This window comes from Odontesthes bonariensis, chromosome 6 (assembly GCF_027942865.1).
Source record: "Odontesthes bonariensis isolate fOdoBon6 chromosome 6, fOdoBon6.hap1, whole genome shotgun sequence".
In the NCBI taxonomy this organism is placed as follows: domain Eukaryota; kingdom Metazoa; phylum Chordata; class Actinopteri; order Atheriniformes; family Atherinopsidae; genus Odontesthes; species Odontesthes bonariensis.
The window spans coordinates 16424974-16436547 of record NC_134511.1 but is presented as its reverse complement, the minus strand read 5'-3'; the positions used below and the strand labels follow the sequence as shown (position 1 = coordinate 16436547).

The 11574-nt window shown below is 41.0% G+C and overlaps 1 protein-coding gene across 2 annotated transcripts; it reads left to right on the top strand.

The window, feature by feature from the left end:
- Positions 1 to 3338: 3338 nt before the first annotated feature.
- Positions 3339 to 7787, top strand: LOC142382866 (homeobox protein orthopedia B-like). 2 transcript variants are annotated; one of them, XM_075468994.1, is made up of 3 exons: positions 3339 to 3488; positions 3826 to 4217; positions 6410 to 7787. In XM_075468994.1, exons 1-3 carry the CDS (start codon positions 3452 to 3454, stop codon positions 6908 to 6910), a joined length of 930 nt encoding a protein of 309 aa, XP_075325109.1. In that variant the 5' UTR covers positions 3339 to 3451; the 3' UTR covers positions 6911 to 7787. The 2 variants fall into 2 exon arrangements, with proteins under 2 accessions (XP_075325109.1, XP_075325108.1); XM_075468993.1 differs by having other exon boundaries at positions 3339 to 3527.
- Positions 7788 to 11574: the final 3787 nt, after the last annotated feature.

The following is an 11574-nucleotide window of genomic DNA, read 5'->3' as shown; positions in this document are numbered from 1 at the left end:
ACTGGTATAAGACAATAATACATTAACAGAATTTGAGTTCTCAACTAAATTCAACGGATGGGTAGAAAAAAGCAACCTTAGCCAAAATAATTTTTTGCACAACTGTGTAAAGTGGTGGCAACTTACAGAAACTGCTTTCAAAAGCCAGACTGAGCGTCTCTGAGCCACAGATGTCCATCTAAAGAACACATGGGAAGGCGATGTTTGTCAGGTCATGAACTCACTTTTCTTTGCATATATTCAACCAGTCAACATGTTGATACATTCTACCTTTAGGTTATATTTTGACTGCCACGAGTTTTTATGCAAATATATATGATTTGACTCAGAGGCTGTTGCCTCTTACAGATTATCCTAAACATAGACCACCTGAGCACGAGGTCAACAATTAACAGCAGAAATAATGATGTATTTTTTAAAGCTGCTGAGACTTTGATCACCAATGTTTTAATGACATGGTTTCCAATACTATTTTAATACCCCTACCCCAAACAACACACACCCCTCAACATACACTGATGGCGCCACCACGTCACCTTCTCCGTGACACACGCCTCTTCTTTCTCATTAAGGAAATCGCTCTTCTTTGCTGATTATTTTATTTGATGCCGTGATTACCACTCTGTGCACCGCATCAAGCAGTAGCGGACACCAGGCGGGGGGCAACGGGCCTAATTGGGGGATGAGATGCGCAGAGTGGTGCAGTCAGGCTGGATGGCCGAAGAGGAAAGCCTCTAATGGATTTGCTTGTCTGTGGCTCTCTCGTGCTGGGGTGCAACACATTTATTGGTCTACCTATTATTCCTCTGACTATCAAATCACCTGCACAAAACCACAGTATGATTTGTTACAGGGTCGTTTCTGCAGATGGAAAATCGATTTTCTTTTTAGATTTCCATAAGTGGGTGAATGCAGATGCCTGCGAGGGGATACAATAGGCCTCAGCATAAGAAACAACCAGCTCACCTCCTGGCCCGCATATTACAATTTGGTTGTGGTGTGAAGAATCCTAATCTTATCCCGACACCTGCCTTTTGTTAGTACTATTCGAACTTGTTCTGCGAAGACCCGTATGAGCAATGGATTTAACGCAGTTTGATTGCTAAAAAACCGCGGAGAGGGTGGACACGGAATTCTTGATCTTTGAAATTGCTCTACAAAATTGCATTTGTTTGTCGGTGCGCTTCCATTAAAAGTGTCTCCTCGCGTGTAAACAGCCGTTCCGCACTCAGATGCGCCGCATTAACCCGGGAGGATCGTATGTGAGCGTGTTTTTACTGGGGAAGATTGATGTGGTCCAGTTAGGGAGGCTGAGTGAGACATAGACCCACTTCAAGTGGGTTCCTCTTATTACAGCAATAAGTTACAGTCTGAGGATCGGACATCTCAGGGGATGTATACCATCCAGACTGCTCTCACCACAACAAACCACACTCATGTAGGTCCTGATTAGGCTCAGTAAATACAAAAACAAATAAATAAATAACTTTTTAAAAGAGAAAAAACACATCTCCATGCCCAGATTATAAATTTAAATGTCTGTTTTCCATTATGATTTTTAAAATTATTATTATTATTATTATTATTATTATTATTATTATTATTATTATTATTATTGTTGTTGTTGTTTATATAAAGCTCTATTACTCACCTGTAATTATTGTAATATTCATGTCACTATAATTTCCTTAGTTATTGCAACCGATTTATTAAGATAATATTTTATAGATGGATAACAATCATAACACACAAATAGTCTTAGATAAAAAAAAAATTAAATTATTCAAATAGACCTCAAATGTAGTCCTCTAAATCAAGAGCAGTTTTAGTTCATGTTTAAATGACCTTTCTGGTAGAGTTTTCATGGTTGTCTTCGCTCGAGCATTAACTGGAAATCAACGTCCTCCAAAGCATACCGACCATCTCTCCCGGCGCAGGCCATTCACATACGCCGGTGTGGCCTGACAACTCCCAACACAGAGTCCCTGTCTTCTCTCCCCTGGTCTACACGTCTGAATCGAGCCTCTGTAGCTGCTGATTGCTTCTCCTGAACTTCGGGGAGCTGGACACAGCTTTCCTCATCGCTGTGGACCATGCACCGGTCCATTTCCTTAGGTTTTCACGCTGTGCCACATATAGGCTACTTCCCTGAGTCCCGGCAGATTGCTGTTGAGGGGCATAAAAGATGAGCTGCCTCCATGTGGTACAAAAAAAGAGAGACGGGTCCTCGCTCGGACGCCTCCTTTGTGCGGCTGCAAAGAAACCCATTTAGTCCCAGGCGGTGGTCTATTCACCCGGCTCACCCTGACATCTGCCAAAAGCCTTCTCTAACCAGCACTGTCTGGAGACGTAGGAGTGGAGCGCAGATCAATGACTGTCCTGTTAATTGTGTAATAGACCTACTCATGGAGCGGTACTAAAGGGGCACAATCGTTTAGGGTCCACCACGTCTGATTTTGTTTGAACCAAACAGGCCTAAATACCTTTAATTGCACCCGTGCTGATGAAAAGTCGATAGGAGTTAAAGCGGCCGATCACTAACAGGGTTTAAATCCATCTGTACTCGTTTATTTATTTATTTCCTCGATTTGTCTCCACAAATCACCTGCCATGGGGGAATGGGAGCTATATTTGTTTTGTTTGTGATCCAAGGACGAGAGAGAAGCGGGGTTCCGTGGGGTTGAGAGGTGGTCTGCTTCTCCTTATAACAAACATATATGTTCTTTTTTTTATTCTAACACAAGACTCAATGAGGAGACTCAACGTTTGTTCTTTAATGTAAAAAATATATATAAATATAAACACAAGTATGTTAAACAACTTTAAATTAGTTTTTTTTATGTTTTTTCTCATTTGTGAAATATCGAATCGTAGCTTTACAGTTTGTAGAGAGTCTAAATGGCTCAATCCAGTGGTGGCATCACATTTTTGGGTCAAATACCTGCACGATCTTATGTTGATGAGCAAAACAAAATACAGCCTTCGCATGCGCTCACCTCTATCACTTTACATGTATATCCAGGAGTCCTGTCACGGCATGGGCTATATGAGATTAAACAAACACATTAAGATGTTTAACATGGAATAATTTGAGCATGAAAAGCTAATAAATCAGTGGATGGAATGGCAGAGGATTGAATTGTAGCGTTTCGTGCGCGCATCCCAATGTGCGCGCACGTTTCTTTTTTTCTTTTTTTTTTCTGTTAAAAGGGGGGAGTCACGTCGCTGACATTTCCAGACTCCTGCTCTGATTGGCTCTTATTTGAGGAAGCTCACGGGTTCTTTCAACTAATAAGCGCCTCCCCGTCGCTCTAAAGGACATTATAATGCAAGGGACCTCCTTTTTTAACCACAAACCGAATTTTCGTTCATTTAGACGATATATACTTTTTAAATTGCCCCAAAGTTGTAGGATTTTTTTGGAGCGCATTTCGCCCTGGAGCGGTACGCCATGCTCTCTCATGCCGACCTCCTGGATGCTCGGCTCGGTGAGTTATCCTCACTAAACTCCGGCCCTAAACTCCAGTGTAAGATTTCAACTTCTTGTTTACAGTTGTGAAAAGATAAATAGACTAGAAAGTTAATTGTGTTAACCGTTAAGTGATTTGTTGTTAGTCGAAGCCATTCTTTATTGTCATTTATCAGCAATCTGACCTGACAGCAAAAATTACGGTGTAAAATAGTCCAGCACGATCTTATTTGTTATTCTTTAAAGCATCATATTCTAAAAAGAATTGGTATTTTGTGTTATTTTTTGTCTAAAGCTCCTGCATTAAGATTTGCCTTGTTCGTACTCAAATCTTTTCCTCCTCACCGTAATCTCAGGGATGAAGGATGCGGCAGAGTTACTTGGACACAGAGAAGCTCTCAAGTGCCGTCTGGGAGGTGGAGTGCCGGACCAGGGGCATCCGGGAGACATGGCCCCTGGTTCGGACTCTGTAGAGGGAACCACTCTCCTGCCGGGTGAAGACATCGCAAATGTCGGATCAAACTCTGCCGGCATGCAAGTGAACGGGAAGGAGCAGGAGAAGCAGCAGCAGCAGCCTCAGCAGAACTCCAGTCAGTCCGCGAGCCAGAAACAGAAGCGGCACCGGACGCGCTTCACACCGGCGCAGCTCAACGAGCTGGAGCGCAGCTTCGCCAAAACACACTATCCTGACATCTTCATGAGGGAGGAACTGGCGCTGAGGATCGGCCTCACCGAATCCAGAGTTCAGGTACACCACTGTGCAGTGTGCACGATTTTACACGGTTCAGCTGATATGATATGATGGGTGTGGCGTTGGTTTCAAATCTGCTTCTTTAAGGTCTGTGAATGTCTAAAATAATCCACAGATAAATCCATCCGCAGGCAAATAGAACATCTTTTTTATTATTTCATCTCCATGTATTTTTAGTTATTCGTAATTTCGTCAATGTTCTCATAATTCCCTTTTTGGAGCACATTTTTATGGTGTAAATTCTTGAAATTTTAAAACGAACTAACTCCTGTATACAGTAATTTAAGTGAGAGAATAAAATAATCTGCCTCATGTCAACGGTGAAAATTTCAACATGGGCTTTAAAAATCTCTTAGTAATTTACCCATCTTCCAATATTCAAATAATATTCCATATTGATCCGACAATATTGGGTTGTTTGATTGAGTTAATGGTTCAAATTGAAGTTGACAATAAACAATATCTAAGTGTAAGAACAGTAGCTCATCTGATATGCAAATGACTCTGTCCAGGGTGCTGAAACATTTCTCATCTGCTGATAACAATCTGGAGTCTGTTTCATACACAGTGAAAAGCATTCAGTTGGCTTTCAGAATTAACAGAAAATATTTTGAAACGCAATTTCCGGAGACTGTCCTCAAAAACCAAGAAACATATGCTGTTTAACCTCTATTTGTATTATCGTGTATTTTTGTTGCAGTGTATATATGGGATTTGGACCATTTTTCTTAAAACCTTTTCCTGGATCAAAATAGTCCATTTTGTTATAGAATTTCCCTTCAAAACCTTTTTTGTTTGTTTGTTCTCTTTTGTTTTTTGAGATGGGAAGAATAGTATCTAACTGTTTGTAATTAGCAGATAGTAGAATATTAATCCATTTTGCACCGTACAACACAAACTGGATAACAATTGCACTACTTTTCTCTTTTTTTTTTAACAAGTGGTCTGGAACATACCAGGCTATTATAAACCAAACACATTATCAACCAATTTCAATCTTATTTATAACAGTGAACGGGTTATTAACCAGTGATGTGAAATTCATGCAAATTATCCCAGTGATAGCAATAAAAACAGTATAATCATTAGTCACCTTAATAATCAATTCTTTATTCTAAGCTGTGCAGAATCCGAGCCGTTCCGTGCATGCCGGCTCCTGCTCATTGTTGGTAAACATTAGTGCAGAAAGTGCAAGTTCAGCCTTCGGTGGGCGTGTTGGCCCCTTGCATGCCTCCACAGCCTCTCCTCTAAAATGCTCCATCAGCGACGTCTTAATAGGACTCAAGAATATATTGTACTTTTTTAATGGAATGAGAAATTGCATTTTCTTTCCCCCTCGAGTGTAATGGGTTTGGGCGATGTTTCACGGCTGGCTGAGCGGAATGAGAGCGAGATTTCACTTTTAATACGGTGGCATCGACTCTCGGCCTCGCGCGCGCATTAATCACACCCAAACGTGATGAAATCTTTATAAAGCCCGAAGGTGACGCGTCGTTCTTGCGTTTTTTTTTTAAAGCAGTGTGGGTTGGCTTGTTTGTGGTTCTCTCAGAAGCCGATGGAAGGTGGGCATGTTTTCCTTTCTTTTCTTTCTCAGTGACTGTACAGCGATACCGGCCATTCGTATGGAAACCCACACAACATTCAAGGCAATTTTCAGTTAATCTGCTTGTAAATTTTAAGAAAGAAAATTTGTACGCAAATGTTCGACACAGTATTGTTGAGAAACAGCACGCCTACCACTCTGTTGGTCTATTTCTGAATTAAATTCCAATTAAGAACCTCGTGTGTTTTTAACCATTGGTAGGTATTTGTTTGTTTCTGAGAAGGGTCTCGGGATGTTAAAAAAAGGCTGTGAGCCTTTTAGAGTTTGAGGGCGATGAGTTACACCGTGTTCTGAACAGCAATCCCTATCTGCCTTATTCCATTAGTTTCCGCCAATGGCCGAGGGAAGGTCTATTTACTTTTTATTTAGTTTGCCCGGCCATAAATGTGACCGTCATTTCTCAGGGTTTTACTGTTTGCCAGATGAGGGTGAGATTTTAGTAATATCATGCTTCATGATAGCTTAATTGTGGCAACAGAAAGTCCAATCAGTTAATTGTCGTTGGTCCTAATTGAGATCAAATACCACTCAGATATAATCTTCCTCGTTTTCTCTGGTTGTGAACGTCCTGTTTCGCTGCTTTCAGGTTTGGTTCCAGAATAGACGCGCTAAATGGAAGAAAAGGAAGAAGACCACCAACGTTTTCCGGGCCCCAGGGACGCTGCTCCCTACACCCGGCCTACAACAGTTCTCTGCCGCGGCCGCCATGGAGAACAGCCTGTGCTCCTTCCACGCCAACGACTCGCGCTGGGCCACGGGGATGCCAGGTGTGTCCCAGCTTCAGCTCCCGCCGGCTCTGAGTCGCCAACCTGGCATGGCACAATCTCTGTCACAGTGCAGCCTGGGTCCAGGCCCGCCACCAAACTCCATGGGTCTCTCCAACGGCCTGTCCAATGGCTCTGGTCTGCAGTCCCACCTCTACCAGTCGCCTTTCCCAGGAATGTCGGCTTCTCTCTCTGGCCCCACGAACGTATCGGGCTCCCCGCAGCTGTGTAGCTCCCCGGACAGTGACATGTGGAGAGGGACAAGCATCGCGTCACTGAGGCGCAAAGCGCTGGAGCACACAGTGTCCATGAGTTTCACTTAGTGACTTTTCACCCCATCAAACCCTGCTCCTCCAAACACCCTCTCCTAGCGCCGCCCTGTGGCCCTTTCCCTCCGGTTTTATTTATTTATTTTGTTCCTGCGGTTTAGATCTAAACAAGAACGTGGCCTGAAATGCCAGAAAATGGAGATGAACGTGACTTCATACTGATAAGAAATAAAAGGACAACACCAATGGACAAATGGAAGGGGAAAAAAACTTGAGTTTGAGTTGTTTATCTTGTTAATTCAAAAGGATTTTATCAGCTATTCATGAAAATATTGTAATGATCTCTAGAATAAAGGCACTAATTACTGAGAGCCAAACAATCGTGTATTTACGTTTTCATTGAGTGTGTCTTTACGCACACCTTATTGTGTTCAGGTGATGTTGCGTTATGTCAAACGGTTATTCATAAGATTGGGTTAACTATTTGGTACCAGTCCACAACACACGCACCACGCTGACAGTGTGCCTACTGCACTGGGTCTCAGGCATGCACTGTGCATGTGGATTGAATTTTCAGAGCAGAAAACAGTGCCCACTCAGAATGAGCCGGCACTTTTTTTTAGGATTGCCTCAGTCTCGTCTGCATGAGACGGGAGCAGAAATCTAAAATTGAAAAAAAAAAAAAAAAGGAATGAAAAAATAAAAATACAGTGAACTCTCAGTAGGCCTACTCTGTTTTAGGATGTTTTGTGTAGATAAAACATTCTTGCTGTACACGCTGGTCTTTTTTGTGACATGTTTTAACTTATTGTATGTGCTAATACTTGACACATTTCTTAAATGTTTGATCTTACATTGAAATGCACCACATTGACGGGTTTGTACCGATTTAAAATGAACAAATAAAACAAATAAAAGTACTTTTCAAGAATGTCAAAACAACTATGTCTTCATTCTATGCAAACAGAATACATCAATATATTTTTTGCTAACTATTGGGAGCATTAATGTAGATTTTTCTCAACTTATCATGGAGAGATTTATTCGGACTGTTTCAATTCTGAGAATAACAACAGTGTAACGGTATTTCACTTGTCTTGTCGAAGAAAGAATTTCTCCCACAAACTAATATAGTTTGTGCTCGTTGCTCAGGGAGCCACAGAGATGGATTTTGACAGAGTATGAGATGACAGGGTTAAAGGCTTTATGAAGGGTGACTGGTCTCATGGTGGCGGACAGCAGCGGTAAAGATGTCAGTGGTGTGATGTGACGGTCATTGCTTTTAGCCATGACGGTCATCCTACTGAGCAAACTGGATGGATTGTATCTAAACAAGCATGTGAGGTTTTTTTTAAAAAAAGACATGGCATGTCTTTTAATAGACTACGGTCTTTTTTCATGTGAATGTTAAATAGAAACAATTTAATGCCAAATTCCCGACTCATATCTGGATTAGGCTAAGTCTGATCGGGGACCAACACATAGTTTGAAAATGAACAGAAACGACCCACAGTTTAGACACCTAGTTCACCTATCTAAATTAAAATTAGGCTAATTAGTGAGTCTAAAAAAAAAAAAAAGTGAAACCAAAACTTTGCTTTTGGGGGGAAAAAACTTCCATTTGTCCACCACTCTTCAACGTTACTTTCGGTCAAGGATGCAGAAAACACCTGATTGATGCTACATTCGTGCCAGTTCGCAAGAGGTGCAAATGCGACATAGAGTCAAAGAAAACACATGTTATTTTATGACAGAGCTGTCAAACTAACCCAAAGCGATCGATGATATCAGTTATTTTGATAAACTGTAAAGATGTTGATTTGTCGAATTTCTCAGGACACCCTGTTTTGAAAAGTGGACAAAATGCTAGAAATATTTCCCAGCAGGCTCGTTGTTGCTATATACAACACCACAGCTAACACTTCTTTGAATACACTGGAATATCAGATATGTTTAAAGTCATAGAACACACAATACTCTGAGGTATTTACAAATCTAAACCAAATTTCCTTGGTGAACTTCCGTTGTTATTGCAGATTTATAATTAGGCCTAGCTTGTGTAGTGTTTACTACACTGCACACGTGTCATAACAAATCAAAATACAGATAAACAGTAGGCTATAGAGTTTTTAAGCCTTTGAACTTCTTTCATCATTCAACAAATATCTAGAATTCCATAGATTTGTTCTGTAATGAGAAAACCTCTCATCTCGCTTGCATTGCTTTAATTTTAAATGATTCCGATAAAATGTCTGCAGACTGAGAGGCAGCCCCGAATGAGGTAAATAAAAAAATTTCCATTATGAAAGTGAGCGGACCTCACTGTCTGTGTCAAAGAGTATAAGTGTCAACTTGAGCCTGAAATCACAGCAGCTCAAATTAATCAGCGTGTTAACCTCATCTCGTTGCCAGCGCTGAGGCCAATTTATGGTCACGGAATGGTAATTGATGAGATATGGCATTACCATAAGCAGTCCCACTGCCTGTAAACTTATAATTGGAGTTTCTGTAACAATGCGGGGAGGTTAAACAAAGGATTAATCATAATTAACAAAAGTATATTACTTTCCCCATATTAAAACAATTGGTTCCCACCTTTTCTATTAACATAAATTTGTTTGCAGTAATTTACTGAATTATTACGAATACCAACCCAAGTCAAGACCCTGAAAAAATCATTTAATCCTCTGTGCTTTTACATTTGTTTGTGTGTGAGAGAGTCAGATATGTGTCTATACCGTCAAAAGCAATTCATTTGAATAAGATTACATGAAGTTTTCCAACATACAATAAAAAAAACACTTCTGACATGCTACATTTACAGGCTGATGCAATGACCAGGCCACATTCTATTAGGTAAATAACTCACCAGGGGAGGACGACCTTAAGATAATTGAAAAGGTACATTTTCAACACACAATGAATGTATGCAAATACATCGAGTTTTTAGCAACTGTCGATACTTATAGGACAACAATGTAAACCTGATGTTAAACTGATTTATTTGTGGGGAAAGAGTTGATTGGCCTTTCCAATCCCACATTACGTTTCCAAATAATTTGAACATCTTTACGGAAAAGAAGAGAACAAGTGATAAATACCATGCTATCTTAAAAAAAAATATTTGATTTATCTTATTGACTTGTTCATTATCACTGGAGTCCATTGCTTATTGTTACCTCTACATTACCCAACAGCAGGAGCTAGTCTTTCTGTTATTTATTTCTAATGAAGGCAGGAAACCCACCTACCTTGCAAAGGCATGCAATGATACAATACTACATGACGGGTGATCAAACACTCAAACCACAGCCAGACTGATTGCTTCCACCCATCCAGGCTGGGACTGCATTTGATGTTATCCGGTGTGTGTGTTGATCTGGGACATCGAGTTCTATGTGTGGCTCAGCCCACCAGATCCGGCCCTGTGCTGACTACTGTGTCCTGGGCTGCAGTAACAGATGTGAAATCACATTACCCAAACGCTGCAATTAGTCTCACTCGCTCGCGGGTTAATGAGTTTGTGGAAATGTGCGACCCATTCCTCATTAGGTAATTTCTCATGCACCGATGAGAGAGGGAGAGAGATGTGGGTATAGCAACTCAGTGGAAATGGCATAGTCTGCTGATACACGTAGGCTACTGTAAAGATATTCAGGGGAGGGGATGTGAGCAAGACTTTTAGGAGTGGTATTTTTGCTATACTTTCAAATACTAAAACATGTTACCCATAACTTGAATGAAAAATGTCCACCACTTACACCGTCAAATATTCTGTATATGCATCCAGATAGCTTCTGTCATCTGCTGGAGCGACATCAGCCTATCTCAATATGGACCTCAGAGCAAGGAAATATGCTTATTTCCTCGCTCTGTGTCCACTGAGCCTGTGCTTGAATAGACAACCTTCGGTGCAAAGCTCTGTCAGGACACAATGAAGGACAACAAAAGAACTAATTAGCAATCAATTACCGACGTGTTTCTGTCCTGCACCTTTTATCTGGTTAGTTGGAGTGTATAGGGCAGGTTACCACCACTCAACATGTCTCCATTCACTCACCCACGCACAGAGCACCTGCTGCTTATATGTGTATGAACGTGTACATATGTATGTGTGTGTGTGCATCTGATGTGTGTGGATTTGGGTGAATTAGGATTAGTGCAGGGATGTATGGAGTAACCCAGTGATACATGGTTTGACAGCGGAGAATGTAACCTCACTCCGGTGTGGTATAAATGTGAAAAATCATCAAATGAATCCAATTCAAACCATTAGAGACAGTTGCTTTTCACCGTCTGCACCCAAGAGCGTTTAAGGATAGTTATTCATTAGCCTCATCTGTGCCAATCAGTCTGTAAATTCTCCTTTGTTGTATCTCATTACTTTTCCTTGGTGCTGTTAGAGCTGATGTAAGTTTAGACTGAGGAGGAATTTTCTTTCACAAAGCAGCACAATTTCATAAAATTGTAGATAAAGTAGAATTAGTGTGTAATTTTGGCACTCAGTTTGCTCATTTCAGCATCACTTTCACTCTGTTACTGTGGCACAAACACAAAAGCGCTCACACAGACACACACTGTGACATCTGGGGGGAAAGTGTGCTGTGAGGAGGCTGCGAGTGCCTCTCATGATAACAACTCTGCATCTCAACAACCTACATCCATCATCATCAACACTAACATCTGCTCTGAGCCTCAGCCTTAAATCTCTTTCTACT

Coding starts and splice junctions, on each gene's coding strand:
- LOC142382866 (XM_075468993.1), top strand. CDS start 3,452: ATGCTCTCTCATGCCGACCTCCTGGATGCTCGGCTCGGTGAGTTATCC. Junction 3,528..3,825: donor CTCCGGCCCTAAACTCCAGT/GTAAGATTTCAA, acceptor CCGTAATCTCAG/GGATGAAGGATGCGGCAGAG. Junction 4,218..6,409: donor TCACCGAATCCAGAGTTCAG/GTACACCACTGT, acceptor CGCTGCTTTCAG/GTTTGGTTCCAGAATAGACG.